The 27,120-nt window shown below is 42.7% G+C and overlaps 1 protein-coding gene across 1 annotated transcript in view; it reads right to left on the bottom strand.

Moving 5' to 3' along the window:
• lrrc75a (leucine rich repeat containing 75A) overlaps window positions 1-27,120 on the bottom strand; it is a 133,906-nt gene that overhangs the window by 75,690 nt on the left and 31,096 nt on the right. The window contains exon 2 of the mRNA XM_030381626.1: window positions 5,696-5,824. Coding sequence (XP_030237486.1) covers window positions 5,696-5,824 — 129 coding nt within the window. The remainder of the gene's footprint in view (window positions 1-5,695; window positions 5,825-27,120) is intronic.

Raw genomic sequence — 27,120 nt, 5'->3', positions numbered from 1 at the left:
AATGAAATATTTGACCATTTTGCCGCGAGATGACAACTAATCAGCGTTCAACAGTGTGGCCACTGAGTGACGTAACGTAACAGCCAATCAGCGAGCAACCGGCCAACCGTTCCCTGCAGTGCAGTCCGGGGTGAACCGCAGGCATGGAGGAGAAGGGGATTGTTGCCGTTTGCGACTCCCGGAGCTCTATATATAATAGTATCTAATATAATATAGTATAATATATAATATCACCGCCAAAAGCTGGTTGAGCCTCCGGATGGCCATAGCGGGGGGAGCTCTCGTGGGGATTGGGCTTTACGGGGTTTGTTGAAGTTACCGGCGTTGCTGTGGTTACCGGTCTTGTGTGTTCCAAAGGTTTATTAGCGGTGGTATCTAATAAATCACTGTCTAATCAATACTTCATTCACTGCCTCTTCCGTGGTCATTACAATATAATGAATAGACTGCACCGAGTTCTCCGATGTCTCCCTCGTCCACAACAGGTAAAGACATGCAATGGTGTTTATCTCGGCCATGGTTGAGAATGAATTGGCATGAAGCACCGTTGGCGGGCAAAAGGTGTGGCGCATTCCCCGTTGCTAAGCATAAAATGGCGGGGGCGAAGCTTCGCGGCAGTGACCGGTTCTCCTTGAGCATCCCGCAATGTCTTGCGATATTGATATCCCTGCCCCACCCCCTTGCAACTGTTTTAACAGCCCCACAGTCGATAAACTCTCCCAGGCAGGGCCGACGGACTGGGAGGGTAATGGTGTGTTCCTGCATCCTCGGACGCCAGCCTTCCGAGTTGCTTTACATTTGTTGTTTGTGGATTTAAATGATAATTTTTCATGACAAGAATTTGACCGTTTATTGTGTAATTGTTCAGTGATAGGCTGTAGAGAAAACACAATGAGAAAGACTGCACGTCTCGTATGTGACGTCATGCTCCCTGCGACTGGCGTGGACAAGACCGACAATCTCTCAATTTGCATAACTGAAAATCGACACATGCCCCGACTTATAATGGTTTTCAACACTTTCGATGCTGTTATTCTCCCCTTGGAAAAAGGTAGTGAAGTGGAGCAGAGAGATCGCCATGTCTGTATAAGAGTGGTGGTGACGTATATCATTCGCGTTGAGAGAAGCAAAGGGCTGTAGTTTGACCCAACGTCATATCCCGCCCCTTGCAAGCCCACCCCCCTTAACCCCCCTGTTGATTCTACTGATGTCTGAACGACAGCGATCTCCGCATATAAAGCAACAAATGCGGCAAAACTGTGGAAGACATGTCCTTAAAATTATTACGCTTGCTTCATAACAAAAGGAGAAAATGATTACGCTTGCTTCATTGCGTAATAGGGGAACCAAAATGTTATACATTGTAACATTATAGGCAAAATGTTATTTTATTATGCACTCAGAAATTTGTTACATTATCGACCGGGGTTTCAAAATGATAGCTATGGTTTAATTACGAATAGTACGAATAATCCTAATAATACTATTCTCCACAGATTCTCTGAAAAAAGGTGTAAACATAATTTCTTATAAAGACAAATCTAAAGGTACGGCCACACTGAACGCGTTACGCGCATTAGAGGCGTTGAAAATCAGCATTTTTGCATAGGGAACCATTGGTTTAGGAGCGTAGATGTGTTACACGCGCTAAAGCAGCGCGTTAGATGCTTTTTACGCACCTAACTAACACGCCCAACCTGACCCGGCCGGACCCGCGGGCCGGGTCTGGCCGATATTTCCCACCACTATCCTCCAGACATGGGGGACTCGAGTCACATGACTTGACTCGAGTCAGACTTGAGTCGCAAATTTGAGGACTTGAGACTTGCTTGACTAACACTGATAAAAGACTCGACTTGACTTTGACTTGGTCTTCATGACTTGAGACTTGACTTAGACTTGAGACAGATGACTCAAAATGACTTTTTTAAAGTTAGATTAAAGGTTGGATGTGGGATTTGCGATAGGGCAGCAGATTTTAAAAATACACAACTCAAATGGTCCTACCCCCTCTCCTTCAACGCTGACTCTGACTCCACCCATTCCAAGTACATGGACGCGCAATCACGCAAGAGCGCGAACACAGATGCGCGAGAGTGAGCCAGGCTAGCTAGGTTGGAGTTTAGGGTTGTCTTCGGTTGTCTTCTAGTGCTAGGTCCAAATGTGGATTAGCTAGTTAGCTAGCTCCAGTAGCTACCGCAGGATAACAACAAACAGAAGCTTGCTCTGGGTCACGAGCTTTGAGTACGTGCACGTGCACGAAGGGGGAGGGGGAGTGCAGTACGACCGTTTGATTGACGTACTTACTGTCCAATGCAACTCCGTGGTTCTGAAAATCATTGGCTGGAGTTTTTCGAGCCCTGCCCGTTCCACAGATGATTAACTTGTTTAATTTTCATGTCAGTAGGCTACTTCTAACTCAGTGGCTGTAAGTGGGTTATGATAAGGATAAGGATTTCAAGTAATTTTCAAGTAAAATTACACCGTCAGAGCCAGAGCGTCAGACTGGGCTGTACCGCAAAAAAATTAAGAGGGTTCATGTTCCAGTCCCCAAATTCCGTTGAACCACTACTTGGACATTTGTGATGGACAGAGCTGCCGTCCGTTTTGGGCCTATTCACATAATGGTTTTGGAATGTTTTGAATAGTTGGAGTGATTGTTAATGTTAAGACATTGTTATTGTTAATGTTGAAATAAAACTCAACTTATGAACCACTCTCTTTACCTATTTTTAAATGTGGAAACTGGGTTAGATCATCAGATTTTTGTATGACTTGACTTGTGACTTGCTTGACCTGAGCAATGACTTGACTTGTGACTTGCTTGATTCTCACCACAGTGACTTGGAACTTGCTTGAGACTTGAAGGTTATGACTTGAGTCTTGCTTGTGATTTGCACATGAGTGACTCCCCACCTCTGCTATCCTCAGGCCGGGTCGGGCCAGGCCTTTGATCGAGCGTTTGTGTTTTTTTTTTTTAATCATTGCTTTACTGGCCTCATCTGAGGAGAAATCTATGCCTCAAACAGAAATATTATAGGCCTTTATTACACGGGACTTCTCAATGCCGTGGAACGCTCCGTTCACTTGCATGGGTAGTACTCCGGTAACTTGTGAACCCCAGCGTCTTCGGTTACTAAGCAACGTCAACGTCTTTGGCGGACTATTTCTCTACTAATCAACACTACGAATGCTGGTACCGAATAAATTGTAAAAAGACACTCCATGTGAAGTTATTTTTTCGTTTTGGCAAGTAGCCTTGTAATAAGCGGGATAATGGATAGAACATCGCCAATCATTGTCGAAAATTATTTTTGGTAAATGTTATATTTTGATTGTGTCGCCTGATACTCATGCATTCAGCGTTGGCTAAAGCGTGGGAACCGTGAGTCTAAAAAAGATCCATTTTGGGTTGATTTCAGCTTTAACACACAAAATAATAAACTATGTAATGAAAAACATAAGAAGAAGATATGTATGATCAAAGACACGACTTTACTATACGTTTCCATGATGTCCTCCAGATGTTTGTGATGCCCGACGGCTGTGATTGGCCGAGTAAAGCAGGGATAATATGAGCTTTGGGCGGATACCTCCTCCCAGAAGAGGCAGCACCATGCGTCTACCAAAGCTCTTTGACCCCAGGCAAAGAGGGCTGGTGTTCGTTTGTTCTTGCTTTACACGACATGAAGAGCAATTATCACCCGAGGAAAATATCACAAGCTGATAAATGACTTAACTGCATTAGTGATGGAAATGATGAGCAGGAGTCTGTTGACCTCCGGACTCTGATGGTCGCTTGTCTCTGTCTTTGCAACGGGCTGTGATACGTTAGACAAAAACAATTGTCTCTCATTCTTTAATAATTTCACCTGCAAACTAATTCTGAATTCCAGTCGGTCCTTTAGTGATGAATATATATTTTATATGAGCTGAATATTGATCGATCTTCTCTCTGAAAGCGTCAGTTAGGATCTCAGCTAACAGCTGTCACTATAAAAACAGGTATTTAACACAATCTTTTTGATGGTGAATGCCATCAAAACATCGAATCGAGCAGCTCATGAAAGCCTCTTCAACTTCAGGTCATGCATTAGCATTTCAAGACACGGTTACCTTCTCGAGGGGGATTCTTTTATCCTTGAATATATTCTTTCATGACATCATCAAACTGTTCCAAGGTCATATTTTAATTGATTTGCAAAAAGTTCATGCGTATTGCATTTTCCTAGGGCAAATGGCAGCCTTTTGAGGATGTTGAACTTCAAAGGCTTGTTATGGCGTCACCTGTGGTTAATTCTGGCCATTCCTTTGCTTCCCCTACTAATTTCTCTCTGTTCATATTTAGTCACCCTCTACAGTTGTGGAAAGTTTGATAAAATGCGACACAGCAGTTTTGGCTGCGTAGTTCATTCTGGCAAAATAGTTAAAACACTAACAATTACAATGTGGTGCCTGGCCCCCTAATAATAATCCTAACCCACTAACCCTACACATTTTGTAGGTCCCCTAATAATAATAATTCTCACACTCAAAGCTGTCATTCAAGTAGATGGTCTTTCACTTTTGTCTGCCATTAGCGAGCCAGACGAGTCTTGTAAGCAGCAGAGACGTTGTGGTTTTTGATTGTTCTGATGGGAATGGCGATAGGAGAACAGATACAACAAGGAACAAAGGGCCTCTGAATAGGTTCTGAGTTTAACTTCTCGAAATTTCATTCTTTATTTATCGAGCTGTCTTTTGTACGTGTTTCATTGATTGTATTTCCTGCTAAGTGTAAAAGTTGTTCTAAGGTTGCAGGCAAGAAAAGAAGAAAAGCCAGAGAGGAGATAAAAAAATAAAAAGAGAGTAAAAGAGAGAAGGGGGAGAACAGAAAATGCCTTTCTTAACTTCTCATCGCACGGTCGCCATGGAAAGCTACTAACCATATCTACATCGATGCTAGGAGACCGATTACAGTTTGGACCTCGTGTTGTGTCCTCAGTGACCTCGGTCTGATTTATAGCACACGATGAGACCATAAAAGGAGAATCATGTTGGAACACACAATGACGTACATTATCATCAACGCTGTACTCTTCAATCCTTTTCACCCAAGAGTTGAAATTCCCATGCTGTTGCTGAGAGGCTCTGGAGAAAAGTCTGTTGCTAAATGTAATCCTGCAGACGACCACTTTCAAGGGGCCAATGGGATCTAGCAAAACACATCCAAGCTTTGCTTTACGTTTGTGTGATCTAAGAGAGAAAAGTTTGAATTGTCTAACGCAAACAAGTGTTATATATCATACATACATCTCCTGCTTCTACTCTCTCTCCTTGCCTCTCTTGGGTTATCTCTTGTCCCTCTCTCTTTCTCTCCCCCCCTGCTGTTCAGCGTCTCTCTGATCTCTGCTGTGTGTGTTCCACTCCAGGTCCTTTCTGTCCTCAGGCTAGCAGGGCTCTGGGCGCTGCATGCATCATTTAGAGCTATTCTCTAACCTAATGGCTTCGGTGAGACACCAACACTTCATCACACCATCCTCATAGTGTGTTTTCATGTCTCTGTTTATGTATGTATTTATGGTGGTTCATGAGTGTGTGGGTACATGCGTTTATTTGTGTGTTTAGAGTTTTCATCTCAGAACATTCACACAAATATGTGTATGGTTAGAAATTTGTGTTTTGGGTTATGTATGGGTGCGTGCGTGTGTCCTACCGTGCGTGGGCAGTGCACGTATCGCGCCAGGCTGATGATCAGGTCGTGTGTTATGGGGTCCACCAGGTTCCTGAAGCTGGCATAGCGGTAAAGAACGTCATCCAAAGAGGTGGACTCCATGCCCAGGTCCTGCTCATACACACACACACAAACAACATGGAAAATAAATGACATAGGAAGCTGACATAACACACGTACATTTTTACACTGCCAAATATGCCTGTCTTGTACCCGTCTTTTTTCCGGCATGTTCTGCGAGTTTAGACTGGCCGAGGTAATATATCGGCTTGATTTCACACCACAATTTACCCTCTCAAACCCTACACATATTGGGGCAGTGGCGGCTCGCCTATAGAGGGCGCTTGGGCACAGCCCTTCCACCGACCTGCCTCCCTGTTTTTTTTTTATTTATTTGTATTTTTTCTTCTTTTTTTCTTAATCATCTTTTTCATTTTGAGAAATAATCTATGTTAATTGCATTCAAATAACGCATTTACTTTAGAATATCTTTAGAATCCTCCATAATTATATCTTCATTCACTTTCATGTTCAACTTATCATTTTGGTGAAGTAGGTGTCTTCCCTGGGGCGCCAGTTCGCTCAGCCCAACAAGCCTGAGTATTTAGCCAATGGTTCCCCGGTTGCTCAGCAGAAAAGTACATAAAATCGCCAATCAGCGTCGTCGAATTGTATGTCTTGTGGGCGCTCAAAATATCGCCCCTAACACAGTGCACCGTCCACCGCACGTAACCGCGCATTTGCCATTACCTCAGAGATCAGCAACATGCCGACTTTGAGTACTGCTACCACTGTTTCCCTGTGAGTTCAGCTAGCCCCAAATTCAGTTAAGTCTTTGCTTATGAATCCCTTCGAAAGAAGAACATTTGCAGAAAAATTGCAAGTAAAAGAACTCGGACCAGAAAAGCCAAAAGTGAACATAACCCAACAAGCAAAAGAAAAGGATAGAGCCTACAAGAGAAGTTTTTCCAGAGTTTGGTTCAAGGCTTGGCTAACTAGCTGTGGATATGCAAATGCAATTTTTTGCTTTCCTTGTATACTTTTTAAAACAAGTGCGTGTGATAGTACGTGGACACAGACAGGGTTGACCTGAAACATCTGTCAGAAAGGATAAAAAAAGCAGAGCGAGCAAGAGTACATATGAACTGTGAAGCTAGCCATGCTAGGGGTAAGCAACTTCTATTTATTCCATTAGCCTATATGTATTTGTGTTTGTTTGCACATTTTTGTATCCAGAGTTGTCATTATTAGACATACTATGCATACTGTATGTATACTGGAGAATGCAGACAGTCTTTTTTTCCCACATTTATGCTTTTTAATTATTACTGTAAGCTTTATTAAAAAATGAACTGGTAGGAGTATGATTTTATTGTATTGTTGAACTGGGACATGTTTTCTGTGGTTATTATTTCATAGGTCTGTGACACCATTATGAGCCATGCCAAGGAGAGGTTTTCTTTCACAAAGCATATCATCAGTGCTACGCTGTTGCAAGGTGACTTGTTCCCACAACACAGCAGAAAGTTCCCAGATTCAGTGCTGGAAACCACGTTGGATGCCTATCCCATGTTGGACGAAACCAGACTTAAAAAAAAACTGTCCCTGATCTACGAGCATGAGGACTTAAGGGGTGCAGTGGAGAACCGGCTTCAGGTTCTAATGGGAAATAACCTGCAAGACAGACTCACACGGGACATTCCAGATTTCAATAAAAGGGTTATTGAGAAATTTGCCAGTCAGAAGGACAGACGAGCAAAGTTCCTATACAAGTAAGAGTTTTCCAAGAGGTCTCTTACTAGTCTCTCTCACTCGCTCTCTCACTCCCCCCCCCCCCCTTCCCGTGAGGTGAACACTGGTTGCAGACCCTCACAACCCCCCCACCCCCCTCCTTCCCGTGAGGTGGACAATGGTTGCAGACCCTAACAACCCCCCCACCCCCACCCCTTTCAAGTGTACTGTATATAGTTCTCTGCAAACCTATGGTGGGATCAGGCCTTCAGTGTGCATATTGTATATAGCCCTCTGCAAACCTATTCAGTGTACATACATACTGTAAATAGTCCTCTGCAAACCTATGGTGGGATCAGGCCTTCAGTGTGCATATTGTACTGTATGTAGTCCTCTGCAAACCTATGTTGGTATCATGCCTTTAGTGTGTCTTGAACAACCACACACAAAAGTTTGCACATTTATATGAATTTTATGGAATTAATATTTCATTGTATTTGTCTAAATGCATACTAATGCAGACTGTAGATATATTTATGAGTGAAGTTTACCAACACAATGGCTTGGCTGTAACACACTCACCCATTATCTCTATCTCTCTCCCTCTCTCATTCCCTCTCTCATTCACTCACTCACTCACTCACTCACTCACTCACTCACTCACTCACTCACTCACTCACTCACTCACTCACTCACTCACTTACTCTCACACACACAGAGAGAGGATGTTACCTTGTGTGTAATTCACCGTTTTTGTTGATGTATCTGCACTCTTAATGTTGCTGAGTTCTACAAGGCAAATAAATTAACTTAAAACTTAGTTCCCTGGCCCCATTCGTCTTTGTAAGTAAATGTTTTGTTTTGCCTTTATTATTTTGTCAGAATGCACCAGAACACTTAGTTTGTTTGTGAAAATCACAAAAAAATCTTCTGGGGGAGGATGCCCCCAGACCCCCCTACAGGGGATTCAAATGCAAATGTTCAGCCCCCCCTCAAATAAATTCCACCAGCCGCCACTGTATTGGGGCTTTCATTTTCATATAAAAGCGATAACACGTCATCACGGTACCAGGGACGGGACTTGGGTAGAGGTGCTGCTGCGTTATCTCTCCAACAGAGACAACGCAGCGATATAAACATGAGTAGTTCTAACTGGAGGGAAGTTTCAACCGCGAACTGCTGACCATCATGGAAGCGAAGGTGATGTAGTCACATTTAACAAAGACTGGGAAAGATGGTGTGATACCAAAGACCTCATTAGAGGCAAAAAATCATTTGTTTTCCTTGACAGTGGTCAATTATACTTCAAGTTGTGAATGGCCCATGCAAGTGAACGGAGCGTTCCACGGCATTGAGAAGACCTGTGTAATAATTAAAATAATAATAATACAAATACACTATATATATATATAAATATACATAATATATATGCATATAGAAATGCAGAGGCTCAGCATATCCAAAAGTGTGAGTTTGGGTGGGGGAAGGTGTTATTTACGGTTCTTTGTAGAATTTAGAAGTAGAGTGGCTTGGGGAACAAAAGAGTGTTTATATCTGTTGGTTCTGAGTTTTGTGAGTTTAAAGCGTGATCCGGATGGCAACAACTGAAATTCAGCCTGTAAGGGATGAGAACTATTTGACAGGGTAGATTCAACCTTTTTTAGCATCTGCTTCTGTTATGAATCTTTTTTTATTTATTTTTTTGAATTTTTATTATTGTGTCATGCATTAGCATGCCCAGCCCACAAAGGCTTACAAGACACCAATATAAGACAACCTAGACAGACCAAAAACCAAAAGTAGATGCTAAACAACGATATAAACCATCCTGACGTTTCATCCAGGCTTGAGTAACAAAAGAGGCTAACTTATAAACATTAAAGGGTTCAGCCGTAGATACAGTATAAAGGAAGTTTCACATAATCTGCTGAACCCAAGGTTGCCTACGTCAAAGCAGGGCAACTTTCGCATTCATGCTGTAACCACTAAGAGAGTAAACAAAGGGAAACTTAGACACACTACTAACCTCACAAATCTCATATCTATTGCCTCCAAACCAAAAACAACCTTAAAGCCTATCAACAACACCATCAGGATGGCTCTACTTAATGTGAGGTCTCTTAATAACAAATCATTTTTAGTTAATGATTTTATTACCACTTCTAAACTGGATTTTATGTTTTTAACTGAAACATGGCTGGAACAAATTAACAGTGCAACCGTTCTGATCGAGACAGCTCCTCCCAACTATAACTTTTTTGATGCATGTAGATCTGGAAAAAGAGGTGGAGGGGTTGCTGCTATATTTAAAAATGTATTTCAGGGGAAACAGATGTTATTTGGTGATTTTCCATCGTTCGAATACCTTAGTGCTGTATTGAAATGCTCCCCCAGAGTTCTCCTATTAATTATTTACAGGCCACCCACATATTCTGCAAATTTTTTCGATGACTTCACAGAATTATTGTCTATCATCTCCACAGAAATTGACTGTCTAGTTATAACTGGTGACTTCAATTTTCATACTGATGATTTGAATGACAAGTGTGCAAAAAAACTTTTTGCCATTTTGGACACATTTGAACTGTCTCAACATGTGAAAGAGGCTACTCATTGTAAGGGGCACACTCTAGACCTGGTTATCACAAAGGGCCTCAATGTTTCTGATCTCTCTGTGACTGATCCTTCCTTGTCTGACCACTTTTGTGTTTTCTTTAACATATCTTTTATTCCCGACATACAGACAAAATGAAACACTGTCAAAAAACGGTATATCAATGAAGATTCTAATGTACTTTTTAAAAAGGCCATCTCCTTGCTACCACCTCTAAACCCATGTTCTGCTGATGATCTTGTAGAAAACTTTAATTTGAAAATTTTGAAAGTCATAGATGTCATTGCACCTTATAAGGTTAAATGGTTAAAAGGCTAGTTAAAAGGCTAATTTCTGGAAAGCAAAAGGCACCCTGGAGAAAAGCTGCTTCTGTAACGGCACATAAAAAGGAATGCAGGAAGGTTGAACGCATCTGGCGTAAAACAAAACTTCATATTCACCATGATATCTATAAAGAGAGCCTCCGTGCCTACAATTTAGACTTAAAAAATGCTAGAGAAACATTTTTCTCCAATATCATTAAAACCAACACTAATAATGCAAAAACCCTATTTGCAACTGTTGACAGACTGACCAACCCCCCAACAGAAATTCCACCTGATCTCCATTCCACGCAGAAATGCAATGAGTTTGCAGCCTTTTATATTGATAAAATTGAAGGTATCAGACGCGCCATCAATATCTCCACGTCAAACAAAAATGTTGGACTACCACCCTGTTCAGGCAAAAATTACGTGGCAAGGATGGCATGCTTTAATGTTATAGACTCTCAAAATCTTGTGGAAACTGTGACACAACTAAAGCCATCCACCTGTTGCATTGATACTATACCTACCAACCTCTTTAAGAATGTTTTCGACTGCCTAGCAGTAGACATATTGCAGATAGTTAACAACTCTCTCCAGTCAGGCAAGTTCCCAAAAGCTTTGAAAACTGCAGTTATTAAACCCCTTTTAAAAAAGCGGAGCCTAGATGCCTCTATTATTAACAACTACAGACCAATATCAAATCTACCCTTCATAAGTAAAATCATTGAGAAAGTTGTCCTCCAGCAACTAAATCACTTCCTGGCATCAACTGGTTGCTATGACACCTTCCAATCAGGATTTCGACCCCTGCACAGCACTGAGACCGCTCTTATTAAAGTTGTAAACGACATCCGTCTTAACACAGACTCTGGCAAAACCTCAATACTAATGCTACTTGACCTCAGTGCTGCATTCGACACTGTAGACCATACATTACTTCTTGAAAGGTTAGAAAACTGGGTGGGGCTTTCAGGCACTGTCTTGAATTGGTTCAGGTCCTACCTACAAAATAGGAACTACTTTGTTTCCATTGGCGACTTTGTATCAGAATCAACCAACGTGACATGTGGAGTCCCACAAGGTTCGATCTTAGGACCCTCTTTATTCAACATCTACATGCTCCCACTAGGGCAAATCATGCAAAATAACAATATTGACCATCATTGCTATGCTGATGACACGCAAATCTATGTATCGCTATCACCAAATGACTATCGGCCCATAGATCTGCTGTGCCAGTGCATTGAGCAAGTGAAGGAATGGATGTGCCGAAATTTCCTTCAACTAAATGAGGACAAAAAAGAGATAATTGTATTTGGTTCTAAAACAGAAAGGCTTAAAGTAACCCAACACCTTCACTCTCTGTCCCTGAAAACCTCAATCAAAGCCAGAAATCTAGGGGTTATCATGGATTCAGATTTACATTTTGACAGTCACATCAAATCAGTTACAAAATCGGCATATTATCGTAGCGTATTATCGGCATAAATGTAGCAAGACTTAGAGGGCTCATGTCCACCGAAGAGTTACAAAAACTTGTACATGCCTTTATCACTAGTAAGCTTGATTACTGCAATGGTCTCCTTACAGGTCTCCCAAAACAAACTCTGAGGAAGCTTCAGCTTGTTCAGAATGCTGCTGCTAGAGTTCTAACAAAGACCAAAAAATTTGATCATATTACACCAATTCTGAAATCGTTACATTGGCTTCCTGTAGGTCAGAGAATTTATTTTAAAATCATGTTGCTAACCTATAAATCCCTACATGGTTTAGGCCCAAAATATTTAACTGATATGCTTCCACTACATCAGCCTTCTAGACCACTAAGATCCTCTGAGACCAATCTGTTAATTATCCCCAGAGTAAACACAAAACATGGGAAAGCAGGATTTAGTTACTATGCAACAAATAGCTGGAATAAACTCCCAGAGGATTTAAGACTTGCCCCAACTCTGAGCACCTTTAAAACAAGACTGAAGACTTTTATGTTTGCTATAGCTTTCTGCTAAAATCTTAAATACATTGCACTTTCTAAAAAGCTTTTTTTTAACTTTGCCTTTATTTTCTATTTTAATACTAAAATGCCTTTTTCTATTTTACCCATTTCTTTGCATATGTTTTTCTTTTACTTATATATCATTTTATTTTATTGTATGACAATGTTTATATGTGAAGCACTTTGAGTCTGCCTTGTGTATGAAAAGTGCTATATAAATAAAGTTGCCTTGCCTTGCCTGAAGGTAAACAAACATTCCATCCTGACATCATCATTACTCCAAAATATTTCAGGGTTTTGAGCAAACAGTAACAGTTAATTTACAAAAGGTACTCTTATTTCATCATAGAAGGGTCAGTATAAAATAAAATGAGATTCATTCTCCAATTCTCGTGAATCACAAAGTTCACAAAGTCTCTGTTCCTCTGGGATCTTTTTAAATCTGCCGACCTCAAGTGCCAATTGGGCAATCTTAATTGGGCAATCAAGGATCTCTTATTTCTTGGTAAATTTGTTTTAACATATAATTCTTTTTCATAATCATGCTTGATTTGGACGTATGTCCGTAATTTAGGTTTTAACATTATATCATTTAACCATTTTTCATTGAAACCGACAAGTAACTTTTTTCTAATTTTGTTTACGCTGCATGATAAATTATTTCTAGAAATTCGGCTTCTTCAGCATGAATCTCTGCGGCCCATGGAGAGTTCTGGACTTTACTCCAAAGGAAAACTTTGTAATTGATCCTGTCATTTGACATATTAATAAAACGATTCCACAGTCTAATCATATCAAACTTTCTCGTTACTGTACCAGGGATCCAACCCATGTCACCCTAAGCAGCCAAAGAGGGAACATATTTAAGAATACCCAGAAAACAACGGATAGCTTTGTTTTGTACTGCATCTGAGATCCTTCTTTCTATAAATCCCCATACCCCAGCAGCATAATTCACAATGGGAGAAACACATGCATCATACAATTGAGAGTAAGTAGAATAACCGAGGTCTTTACATATTTTTTACTTGTTAACAACGGAACCCAAAACTCTACCAGCTGAATCAGCCAGGAGTTTAATTCCATTTTCATAATTTATAAATTCATAGAGTGGAAATCCTAAATATTTAAAAACAGATGTATTTTCTAATGGCATATCAGAAAAAGTTAAGATTTTCTCACTTTTTGGGACACCATTTTTTCTGAATTGAATTATCTGTGTTTTACTCTGATTTATGGACAGTCTCCACCTGCAACACCAGGGGTCTCATTTATAAAACGTGGGATCATTACTAAAAGTGTACATACGCCCAAAAGGCAAGTTGTGAGTGCGCCAAAAAATATTCAGACTTACAAAACCCTGTGTACGCACACCTCTAAGCAATCTTTGCTTTATAAATCACAGAATGCCTACAAGTGTGCGCAGCTGAATCAGCTTCACGTTCCGCCCTGTACACGCCCTTTTTTAACCATAAATGGTCAATGCAAACGACCTGATGAATGAGATCTGCATATAAAACAGACTCAGATCCAATTATTATGTCTTGTCGGAAACAATGGCAGAAGGAATGAGAAAAGCAAAAAAGCGAAATTTCACGGAGGTTGCAGTGGAGACACTTGTGGGTGAGGTTGAGGCCCGAAAAGTAGTTTTGTCGGGCGATCATGGGATTGGGATCACTAACAACAAAAAGCTGAGTGAGTGGCAACATTTGCTGCAGCAGTGAACTCTGTCTGTGGCACGGAGCGCACAGTCCCAGAATTAAAAAAGAATTGGTCTGACATAAAGGTACATATTTTTATGTACCAATAAATCGTTATGGTCCCTGAAAACCCTCTCCCTCCGAATCCTGCCATTTGCAGGGTCCTCCAGCAGTGCCTGTGTGACGCCCACAAAAGTGTTATATTTATTTTTGTGAATCGTATTATACTTTAGTGTTTTTCTGTAATTAACAAGGGTTGCTGAAGTTACATGATTTGTGCATTTCGGAAGGTTGATTTCCTTGGTAATATGGACTTGTTTTACTCGCTCCACACCAGCAGGGGGCAGGCTTACGGTAGCGATTTCCTGTGCGTTATTTGAAAGCTTTCTCATAACCACAGAAACTTCGAACGAATGAAGACGCTGTTGCCCTGTTTCATCCTTTTTTCCTGATTTTCAGGTTGGTAATGTGATAAACAACACTCGATAGAATAAAACCATGTGAGAAACTTAACTAACTATTCTGGCCAAGTAGTTGGTGATAAGAATGTGGTTTTGTCTAGGTTAGTTATCCTGATATGGGAATGTTAAAGCCCATGGTGCAGGTTTTTATTTTTTTATTTTCTGGCAATTTTCTTGTTCGTAATAAACATTGCAACAATTATCCATTGTATTTGATGTTGCAGGGTATCACAAAAAATAAATATAATAAGGAAAAGTAGGTGATATTTTAGCGGTTAGCAACAGGTTAGCAATGATTCTTATTTCTCCCACAATGCATTGCATGACGTCACATGAGGTACTCCGCTTTGGGACGACAGCCGAAGCCGCTAGTGAGAGAGTGACAGTGTCAGATAATATAAGTAAATATATAGATAGAGATAGCCTAGATATATATATAGATAAATATATATATATATATAGATAGATAGAATAATATAGCATAGATAGGTAGTGAGGGATAGCATAGCATAGCATAACATAACATAGATAGATAGTGATGGATAGCATAGCATAACATAACATAGATAGCTGATAGATAGATAGATAGATAGATAGATAGATAGATAGATAGATAGATAGATAGATAGATAGATAGATAGATAGATAGATAGATAGATAGATAGATAGATAGATAGATAGAGAGAGAGAGATAGATATATAAAATGGTTTACTACTGTGTTTGTGGAGAAGTTTAGTCAACCACATTCAGGACATCCATGACCATGACCCCCCTGCCTTCTCCAGTTGTGCCCATGGCCCTCTAGACGGATATCAGCGCAACAAAGAGTGGCTGGACCCAGGTACAGTACTGGTATTATGCACGCTCTACATAGTTTTGTTGTATTTGCTGTCTTTGAGTAATTGTCTGGATGCTTTGACATGTGACCTTTGTGATGAAATTATTTTTTCATTCCCTGGCAATCTCATAACATTCTGTTTACTGTTTATGTTTGCTATAATTCATATGCAGGACAATTTCATGTGTGTTACCATTAAAAAAAGGAATTCTGTCTGTCTATCTTCCTGTCTATTTGTACATTTTCCGTCTGTGTGTCTGTCTGCCTACCTGTCTTGGTCTTTGCAGGCTCATTGGCAGCAGTAAAGTTGGAGAACATAATGATGAGGACTGCCTTACTGAAAGATGTTCGACAGCTGTCTCCATAGCACCAGACCTTCTCCCTTGAGGCTTACCACTCCCTCATCTTGCACTTCGCGCCCAAGCACACAGGGTTTTCATACTTTGGGATGTATAGCAGGTCAGTGCTATCCAATGGAATAAGACTGCCAATTATTATGCCTTTTATAGTAATAATAGTACCTATTAACATGCCTATTGTAGTATTTTGTCAGACATACACCAAGTTTCAAAGGTTTTCTCAAATGTGTTATTTTGTAGGCTTCTCTTAGCGGCGCTGCATTATAATCACAATGCCAATCGCGAGACAGCACGGAGAAGTGACGGGACGGAGAAGTACTGCGTGCGGTATCCGCACTTCAGAAAAGGTGCCCATGTGGTGCGTCCCATGAAAGAGGCAGCCTCATACGGTAAGCAGTGTCATGCAGTTCTAACTTATTTTGAGATGGCGCACGAGACATCGGTGATCAGTGACAATGATCTTTATAAAGTAATATTATTATTATTATTATAATTAATATTGTTATGTCTGCAGGTTATGCAACATCATTAATGAAGGCCCTTTGGGAGAGCTATGCCAATTCACCCGCGGTTCTTCGAGAGGTCAGCGCCAATTTGTCCTCCCATGCACCCGCCCCCATCGCCAAATCCTTCGAACAGATTCCGAAGGAGGAGTCCGTCAGCCTTTACCTAGCCCGGCAGTCACGCTTCAAGAAAACCTAATTTCACATTATTATTTTTTTCCACAGACATGTCCAATGATTTAGTTGTAAGTATTTATTTTAGTTGTTAGTTATCTTCTAACCTACTGTCCCTGTCATCTCATTTGGTGGTGGTTTCCTTCATGCTGCATGTTTTATTTTTCTATTTTTGTGCTTTGTTTTTTACTTTGCACAAAATCATTACTTTTTTTCGTCAATAAGTGCCAATAATTGTCGCTGTGCCCCATTCAAGGGGTCCTGCATGCTGCATGTCTGCTCCTCTGTCTGTGTGCTTGTTTTTTTTGTTGTTGTTATTATTTGCATGAAATTTCTTTGCATGTAATTCAAAATAATTTACCAATCATTATACCTGTGCCTTGTCAACCTCTGTGTACGGTGTTGTCTGGGCTCACCTGGCCAACCTGTGTCATGTTCAGTAACCATTACAAGCAATGCCAATAAACCGTTTTTTTTTTATCCAAAATTCATGTGTTCTGTGCACTTTATAACATTTTAAGGGCAATTGAGCGATCACAACAGGAAAAGCATAACAATTATTTGTATTCATTTTCATCCAAACGAGGCCATTGAAAGCCCTGATAGGTCTGGTCACCACTCTGGAATTGTGGTCTGATGGTTGAAACCAACAAGAGGGTAGAGGCTTCCTTATACTCCTGCCTAAAACGCCATAAGCCCAGCGTATAGCCTGCCTGTACGCAGTGTACCGGTATTGCCTCGGGGAAGTAGGAAAGATTCTTAAGTTTAAAACTCTGTAAGTAGGTTGGAAACGTCATTTTAAGCCTGTTTCTTATGCATGTTTATTGTGTAAGCAACACATCTCCTGTCACCTATAACTGTTGGTTCAAAGGACTAGGTGTAAAAAGATTGGTGAAGTAAACATAAACCATGAACATACCCGTGCGTGCTGGCTTGAAGGGGACCATGATCCTGCCTGAAGTGTGAGTATGCTATGTGTAGCACAAACGGATTCAGGCAGCGTGCCTCAAATCCAGGATGCTGCGTTAGGCACGTTACATCTGCTGGCCGCGGGGTGAGCTCCTCGACCAGCGACCAAAACGCGCTCACCTCCCTAGTAGTCCCTACAACACAAGCTCTCCACCACAGTTTCCATGGGACGACACCGCCCACACAGTCACCTGCCAAACACAGTGACACAGACACGCTTACTACTCTCTCCCTCTCCCGGTAAGCGGTACCCTGACGGTTTCAATGACAATCAATCACGAGGAAAAGAAGTAAGCACTATCAAAAATAATCACTCTGAAGACATGACCAGCCTACTCGGCGTCGGCTATGTTTTTAAAGAACATTTTCACCGGAGAAAGAGGTACAAGCTTAGAAATAAACAGTAGGGGTTCACAGATGGGACTGTCAAGCTAGCCCATATTTAGAAGAAATAGAAGGCATAATATGGCCTCTATTTCTAGATCTTCTGACTAAGTTTAGGGTACTAATCTGAGCCAACGACATAATCAATGTCACTAGATATAAAGAAAACGTTGACTTTCCCTCGATGCTATTCACTGACAGTAAAAAAAAAGAAGTTGTTATTGTATGCACTGCCGTTCATAGACTACTAGCTCCAGCGCTCCTTGCTGCGTTTCTAATTGGTAGCAACTCACAAGGACACTTTACCAACTCTCCAGTCATTCTCCTCTGACCATGCATTTATTTGTCTTTGACGGCCATCGGCACTCGGTATTTCCTCAATTGCCCTCTCATGTCTAACCGGTTTGAAATTATATGGCTGTGGGCCATCATAAATGTTGACTGTGGGTCTTGCCACCTCTTCCTCATCCCAGTTAGACGCCATAGTGCTAGTTCTAGTATGCGTCTACCTCATGTGACGTCATCGCCGAATTGCGTAAAAAATAACCATACTAACCAAAAACTACAAAAACTGGACTTTAACACCATATTGGAGACATTTCTAACTTTATATACATATTTTGAGTGCTTTATGTACCCATTAATCGAAACTTACGGTTAACCTGCACCATGGGCTTTAAGCGCTGTCGTGGCGCACACGTGTTCGCCCGCTTTGTTTGTATATATTTGCATAGACATGTTAATGTTAGCGCGGTTCATGCATAAAACCCTTTAAGTTAATACAAAGAGGTGTTGTACCGTATGTGTTTATTGTAGTGTTAATGGATTTATAGGACACAGGATGTGATGTCGCCCCCTGGTGGTTAGGCGGGGGAGGTTGTAAACAAGGACTGGAATAAAGTCATGCTTCAAGAGCACACGCTGGAAACCTCTCTCCCCACTTATTTCCGAGTTACAACTACCTAACTCTACATGGTGTCAGAAGACTTCAGTTACTCAGTTCGGTTGAACATGGGATTTGGTTTAGCCAAACTAACTGGAGAGAACTCACGTCCGTTTAGTCAGTTTTGAGTTTTTTAAGTTTTCAGCATAGCTAACGTTTGCGGCAGTTGGGAAACTAAAATGGAGCGATTCCAGATTCTTCCGCCACCCAAGTTTGACTTCACGAAGCCAGAATTTGCCCAAGTGGATTCGGAGGTTTGAGAGATTTTTTTGCACAAAATTTTCGGAGGAGAACCAGGTGAACACTTTAATCTATACAATGGGGGATGACGCGGAAGACATTGTCACTTCACTTCATATGACGGGAAAAGAAGCAAGCGAGTACATCACTGTGAAGCAGAAGCTAGAGGGACATTTCGTGGTGAGGAGAAATGTTATTTTTGAGCTTGCCAAATTCAACCAGAGACAGCAGGAACAAGGGGAGACGGTGGACAGTTTTATCCCTTCACTCCATTGCTTGTCAGAGCACTGCGGCTATGGGCAGCTGCATGACGAAATGATTCGGGACAGACTGGTTGTAGGCCTGTGTGATAAAAATCAGTCGGAAAAACTTCAGTTGGACTCAGAGTTGACGCTGGAGAGAGCGTTGACGCGCGCGCGTCAGAGCGACAGTGTGAAAAAGCAACAGGACCGGTTGAAGAGTAACTTCAAGGCAGAGACCACAGACGTGGACAGCGTTCAAGCAAAACACAAGTTCAACATATGCAGAGGGAGTCAGCAGAAAATGCAGGTTAGAACATATGACAAAAGCAGTTATCACGCACAGCCAGGTAATCAGACATGGTGCATGTGGTGTGGTAGAACGCCAGCACACAGCAAAAACCAGTGCCCAGCTAGAGATGTAGCATGTAACCAGCGCCAGAAAAAGGGTCACAATGCAAAGGTGTGCAGATCAGGGGTTCTCAACAAAGTTAACACAGCTGAGTCAGATGAGGAGGGAATCGCTTTCCTAGGCACAGTCAGCTCAGAGGGTGAACCCTGGCTGATCAACCTTAATGTGAATGAGCACACAGCAGTATTCAAGATAGATACGGGGCCTGATGTGACAGTGTTATCTGAAGATGAATTTAAGAAGGGGCAGTTTCCAGAGCTAGAGAGCGCAAAGAAAGTGCTGCAAGGTCCAGGTCAGACGCCCATCACGGTGAGGGGAAAATTCACAGCTACCATAGGAACTGACAGTAAAAACACTACACAGGAAGTGTATGTAGTCCCAGGTCTGAAGTTTAGCCTGCTGGGACGTCCAGCTATTCAGGCACTTGGGCTAGTGGCTAGAGTAGACACAGTGGCACTGGATTCAGTCGAGAGAGTCAAGGAGCTGTTCCCCAAACTGTTCAAAGGGCTAGGCAAGATGGAGGGGGAATACAAGATAGAGCTTAAAGCAGACGCCAAACCATTCTCCATATCAACCCCACGTCGAATCCCGCTGCCTCTCATGTCTAAGGTGAAGATGGAACGTATGGAAGAGATAGGGGTGATATCAAGGGTTGAACAACCCACAGACTGGTGCGCCGGAATGGTCACTGTGCCGAAGCCAGGCAAGGATGAGGTGCGCATCTGGGTTGATCTGACGAAATTGAATGAGTCTGTCAAGAGGGAGAGACACATGCTCCCGTCAGTCGAACACACACTTGGACAGCTAGAGGGCGCCAAAGTATTTAAAAAAATCGATGCTAACTCAGGGTTTTGGCAAATTCCCCTTGCCAAGGAGTCCGCCCTCCTCACAACATTCCTCACTCCCTTTGGGAGGTTTTGCTTTAATCGCCTCTGCTTTGGCATATCCTCTGCACCTGATCATTACCAGAAAAGAATGTCCCAGATACTGGAGGGACTTGACGGCGTCCTGTGCCAAATGGACGACGTGCTTGTGTACGGAGACACACAGGCCCAGCATGAAACACGACTGCTGGCGGTGTTGGGGAGGCTGCAGGAGGCAGGCGTCACACTGAGAGGTGAGAAATGTGAATTCTCAAAAAGCCAACTTAAATTTCTCGGGCAGATCATAGATGCAGCCGGCGTGAGAGCAGATCCTAACAAAGTGAGAGCAGTGACAGACATGGAGGAGCCAGACGACGTGAGCGGAGTGAGACGGTTCCTCGGAATGGTGAATCACCTGGGGAAGTACTTACGTCATCTAGCAGAGAAGACACAGCCACTCCGGGACCTGTTGAAGAAGCAGAACATGTTTCGGTGGGGGCATGATCAACAAAGAGCATTCAATAACATCAAAGAGGAGCTGAGCTCACCACCAGGGCTGGCGCTCTACAACGCAAAGGTGGAGACGGTCGTCTCAGCTGACGCGTCATCGTTTCGACTAGGAGCTGTGCTACTCCAGAGACAGGAGGAGGGCCACCTCAAGCCAGTCGCATCTAGCTCCAGATCAGAAAAAGTACGCCCAGATTGAGAAAGAGGCCTTAGCATTCACATGGGCGTGCAAGCGTTTCTCAGACTTTCTGGTGGGCATCAGGTTCCATGTGGAAACGGACCACAAGCCTCTGGTTCCGTTACTAGGTTCAAAGAGCCTGGATGAGCTCCCCCCACGCATTCAAAGACTCAGAATGAGGCTGATGGCTTTCTGCTACTCCATCTCCCATGTGGCCGGCAAGAAGTTGGCCACGGCAGATGTGCTGTCAAGGGCTCCGTTGAGCGAGGGCAGCCGGAGCAGGAGAAGGAAGTCAACCTGTATGTCAACATGGTCATGTCAACCCTCCCGGCTACAGAAAAGAGTCTACAAGAAATAAGGGAACACCAAGAACGTGATGAAATACCGAGCCAGGTGAAAGGGTACTGTAGTGAGGTCTGGCCAGACAAATCCACAATAGACAGAGCTTACCTACCATACACACAGGTCCAGGAGGAACTATCAGTGGAGAACGGCTTACTACTAAAAGGAAGTAGGCTAGTTATTCCCAAGCCACTACAGACGGACATACTTCAGAAACTGCACGCAGGACACCAAGGCATAGTAAAGTGTCGTGAAAGAGCCAAACAATCTGTCTGGTGGCCGGGACTGTTTACGCAGCTTCAGAAAGTGGTCGAGGGCTGCGACACATGTGCAAAGGAAAGAGTCAACCCCAGAGAGCCACTGCTTCCTACAAAGTTCCCTGACAGACCATGGGAAAAGGTGGGTGCTGACTTGTTTCAGTGGAATGATAACCAGTACCTATTGGTGATAGATAATTTTTCTATCACCAAGTAGCTAAACTGACATCAACAACCACGGTAGCAGTAGTGGAACATTGCAAGTCCATCTTCGCCAGGCATGGCATACCGTCTGAGGTCATGACAGACAATGGACCCCCGTTTGCGTCTGAATACTTCACTAAGTTTGCTACACAGTGGGGGTTCACACACACAACGTCCAGCCCAAGATACGCTCAGAGCAATGGAGAGGCGGAACACGCTGTGCGTACAGTTAAAGACCTCCTCCAGAAGGAAAAATACCCTTATTTAGCCCTCATGGCTTACAGAGCCACCCCACTCGCCAATGGATACAGTCCAGCACAGCTGTCAATGGGCCGGCAGCTCAGAACAACAGTTCCGGTCACTCTGTCATCTCTGAACCCTGGCTGGACTGACATAACCAAACTCAAAAAGGAGGAGCAGAAGAAGCGACAGAGATTGAGTTGGTACTTTAACAAAAGACACTCAACATCTCACAAGTCTGACACCAGGGGACCATGTCTGGATAAAGGATACGAAGGAGAAGGGGACAGTGATAAGACAGGCGGAAGCACCAAGGTCATACGTCATAGACAGTCCCAGAGGGGTCCTGCGCCGCAATCGAAATCACCTCGTCACTACTCCAGTGGCACCAGCAGCGCAGACCATCCTACCAGAGCCGGAGCAACCCACTGGTCAGCCAGTGACTCCAGATCAAACAGAGCGGGGCCCAGTTCAGCCAGGCAGTCCTGAGCGTCCGGCACGCTACCCTGCAAGAGAGAGACAAACCCCAGGGTACCCGAAGGACTTTGTGGTTAAATAGCAGGTACCCCGGGTAAGACTGGGTGGTTTCTAAGGGGCAGAATAAACCCCAACACTCAGTAGGAGGTTTGGGCAGTCTACCCCACCTTCTTAGTTCAGTTTTGCCAATAAATGTTCATATGCTTATTGTTCATGAAACATAGTCTGTTTAATAACTTTACAGGAATGTTCGAGACTGGGAACAGTTAACCTTTTCAATATAGTCTGTTACAGTTAAGTGTTGTTAGTCAGATATCAGTACAACTGATCTTAGAAAGGGGGATGTAGTGTTAATGGATTTATAGGACACAGGATGTGATGTTGCCCCCCGGTGGTTATGCTGGGGAGGTTGTAAACAAGGACTGGAATAAAGTCATGCTTCAAGAGCACACGCAGGAAACCTCTCTCCCCACTTATTTCCGAGTTAAAACTACCTAACTCTACTTTTATGTTAAAGGTCCCATGACACAGGGACGCGGGAAGTCAGTCAGAGTGGGGGGTGCTGAGAGAGAGTCTATATAATGACATCATAATAAATGCTGCGCAACATCCAATGTTTACAGAGACGAGATGACGGGTGACGTCACATTTAGGGCTCCGCTCTGATAAACACTTACTGGTGTGTAAAAATACTAACTCTGCCAACTAGCCACTGTTATTCGAAAACGTTAGCAAGTAAACAATGTGGAAATTAGAGTCAACTCGGCTGATACTGTGCTGAATTGCACTGACTAACAACATGCCGACAAGCTGTTATGGTCCGGGATTATACGCAGCGTTATAACAAGGATTCAGGAGGTTATTTCTAAAGGTTTACTAAGGAAAGTGACAGTAAACGAAAGCCTTCATTTTCATCCAGACTTACGAGTTGTCTGATATGAGGAAGGTGACGATTTCTCCGTCAAGCGAACCGTCCGTCCGTCTTTGCTCTTTTTTTGCCAACCAGTTTACGTGCGGGATTCCAGAATCAAAACGATAACATTCAACGTGTCTATTAATATGGCCGGCAACATTTTACACCAGTTTTAGAATGTTTGCACTACAACAGATGTTGAACACCAACATGCTTATGTAAAATCAGCATAGTAGGCCTACCATATTAAGCTATGGACAGGTCACATACGGAATGCAGGGAATTCGATGTCCGGCTGGTGTTTTGATCGCGAAGTTTTGCCTTCTTGGTGCCAAAAAAATCTGAAAATACTTATTTTCTGCGACACATTGCACTTGTAACAAGCTTGACTTTTCGAATTTTCCCGTCGCGCACACAGCATTGTTCTGGATTGTGCGTTACTACGTCAGACTACACAGACAATGTCCTAAATAAAATGAAATGCTAATATGATAAATATAACAAAAAGGGTGGATGTCAATAATTTCATGAATAATCATGTTGTATGATAAAATTCTACAAAAAAAAAAAAAGTATTGATTCGTTCAGAAAATGTTCTCACTTGCAGTTACAGCCAGGGACCGCCAGGGGGGTCCCTGCCATGACATGCTATTTTATGTACTTCGCCATAATCCCTTTCTCCTCCATGTCGTGGTTCGTGTTCTTGAGGGAGTCAAAGCCAAAGTTCCTTCCCCCCAATTCATTCTCAACCTCGGCTGAGATAACCCCCACTACGAGTCTTGTTCTAGAAATACCAGAGACGAGAGTCCGACGTGTTATGCGCCATAACACCAAAAGCAGAACGGTTATCCAAATAACAAGGAAGTGTACAACACTTGCGTTACAGTCCTGGAGCTCTATATCTAAATAATATCATATGATACATAGATATCTATATCACATGATACATATTATCACGGCCAAAAGCTGTGTGCGCCTCCAGACGATATTATGAATCACAAACGACTTTGTCGGGTTCTGCGACGTCTCTGGTTCTTCCACTTTCACATCAATCTGAAGTAGACTAAACCGCGCGCTGCCTGCTGCCGGCTGCCCGCTGCCGGGTGATGGTGCTTCGCGGCGATGGTGCCTCGCGACAACCGGGCGGCATGTCGCAGTTCATGAACTTCAGCGAGTCAAAGCCAAAGTTCCTTTCCCCCAATTCCTTCTCAACCATGGCTCAGATAACCCCCACTACAGTCTCGTTGTGGAAATACAAGAGACATCAAAGAACCGACAAGAAACACTTGCGTTACAGTGTGTGTATTCATGTGGCACTCGCAAGGTCGTGTCTCATTGGCGGGCCAACATCTCTGGGCGGGCCAGGCAGAGTAAGGGGAGGAGCTTAGATGCTTTGTGACGACATACCTAAAGACATTCAAAATCAGCGCACTTGAGCCTCCGTTTTTTCAAAGGCGAGCAGAACAGCTAGTGCTCGTTTCACACCAAACGCAAGTTTTAGCCACTGGGGGACCATAGGCAGGCTAGGGGAACTCATACTTATGTTAGAAAACCTCCTAAAGTGAGATTTTCATGTCATGGGACCTTTAAGAATGGTTAATGTTTCATATGCATAAGTAATAGTAGAGATGAGCATTTGATACAGTAAAGTGGTAAATTAGTGCTGATTATAAAGACATGTAATGTCACATCTTGGTCTTAAAAGACAATGTATTCAGATTTGCTATTTAATTAATTAGACTATGATTTATGTGTTAATTCTGTATAAAAAACATTGCTTTGGGTTTTGTATGAAAATTGTAATTGGAACTCATTCTAACGTGAATATATATATTTTACGTTTAACCTAAAGATGGTTTATAAAACAAATGCAATTCCTGAAAGAAAATGTGAAATAAAAATAACTACAGAGACTTCGAACGAATGAAGACGCTGTTGCCCTGTTTCATCCTTTTTTCCTGATTTTCAGGAGTATTATCTGTTAGCACGGTGCGGTACCTGTTACACCAGCAGTGCCATGGTGCAGCATTACTCACGGGGCTCACCGCTGTATTTATAGGGTTACGGTATTAAGACCGACCGAGAACACCTTGGATAATCAGTTTGTAATCACCCACGTAAAATGTTCTTGAACATAACCCCCTTTTAATGAAAAGCATCAAGAGGAACGGACAATAATATAACGATTGTGATGAGGAGAATGTGGCTTGGTTTTCCACACTTGGGATTTAATTGACATTTGATTATGTGTTTACAGTGTCACATAAAAATATTATGTTATTGACACATGTTGGACAGATGCTTTATTCCATGCAGTCGCGCCGTCAGTGGACAGTATGGAGGGGACGGGGGACGGGATTAAATATAGAGAATTTTTATTTTGAATTTTTATTTAGATTCTCAGGAGATGTTTCTGGATTTATAACTGTGAAATAACGCAGTTGACTTAAATTATTCTGATTACATAGATTTAACGTGTGATACGGGTTGCAATTAAACTTATGAAGGGCGATGATAAAACATAATCGTTCTTCTCACTCTACATTTCTTCAGTCTGACTTCAGTTCAGTTCACCACCGTCTGTGTCGCCAATTCTCCTTTTCCCCCAAACCATGCGTACGCATGGGTCAGAGTTTGCTTAGGGCTGCGCACATCCTCCCGTCAAGTTATTTTTTTATATATCACAACCTGAGAGGGGTCTGGCTGCATACATCCACCCACACGCTTCAGACATCCACCCACACGAACTTCCGCTGCAGACATCCACCCACAGAAACATCCACCAGCACACCGGAAATTGACGTTTTGCACTGCGCAAGCGCGAGTTGTAAATTATATTGCCAACGTGGGAAAGGGACGGGACTGCACGAAGCTATTGCTGGGTTTTAATATCCATCCGTCTCGGAGGTCCGAGGACGTTGCCTAGCGACACGCACAAACACGCCCCTTTTCCTCGGACGGCGAACTCGCCATCTCGGTTGAACTCAGTGAGCAACTCGAGCAAAATTCGAGCAAAATTCCGAGACAGAATTCAAGATGGCTGCTCCCATTGTGACTTGAAGTATGAACTGTTTTCATTGTGCTTGGACCACTTTGGTGGTTTAAATGGCAATTTCAATCACTCGTATTACTGCAATACCTTACTGCGTCCGTATCTCTGCTTATGGCATATAGCCTACTTATTTTGGAGCGCCTGGTCCTCTGCCAATGCTACCGCGACAACAGCTTTCCGGGCGGCGTCCATGTTTTCCTCCAACGACCGAGCAAAATAATAAAACGCTTGAAGTGTGGGCGTGGCGTCAGATCCGAGATCAGAGTCGGTTCGCAGAGAATACTCGAACGCAGCAATATAGTGGCACTCCATCTCACTCCTACTCGTCCTCTGTACCACTTGTTGGAGTCAGCTAACAGCGTTTGCCACGTGGGCGAAAAGACAAGACAATGTTTCTTTGTTTGTAAATGTTTACTTGAAAGTCTTCAAACAAAATACACGTCTTCAACGTTATAAACTACGGTCTTACACACGGTCAAAAAAATGTGTAGCTTCCATCAAT

This window comes from Gadus morhua, chromosome 16 (assembly GCF_902167405.1).
Source record: "Gadus morhua chromosome 16, gadMor3.0, whole genome shotgun sequence".
NCBI classification, from domain to species: Eukaryota; Metazoa; Chordata; class Actinopteri; order Gadiformes; family Gadidae; genus Gadus; species Gadus morhua.
Note: the sequence above shows the minus strand (reverse complement) of the source record. Positions and strands in the feature narration are given on the sequence as shown.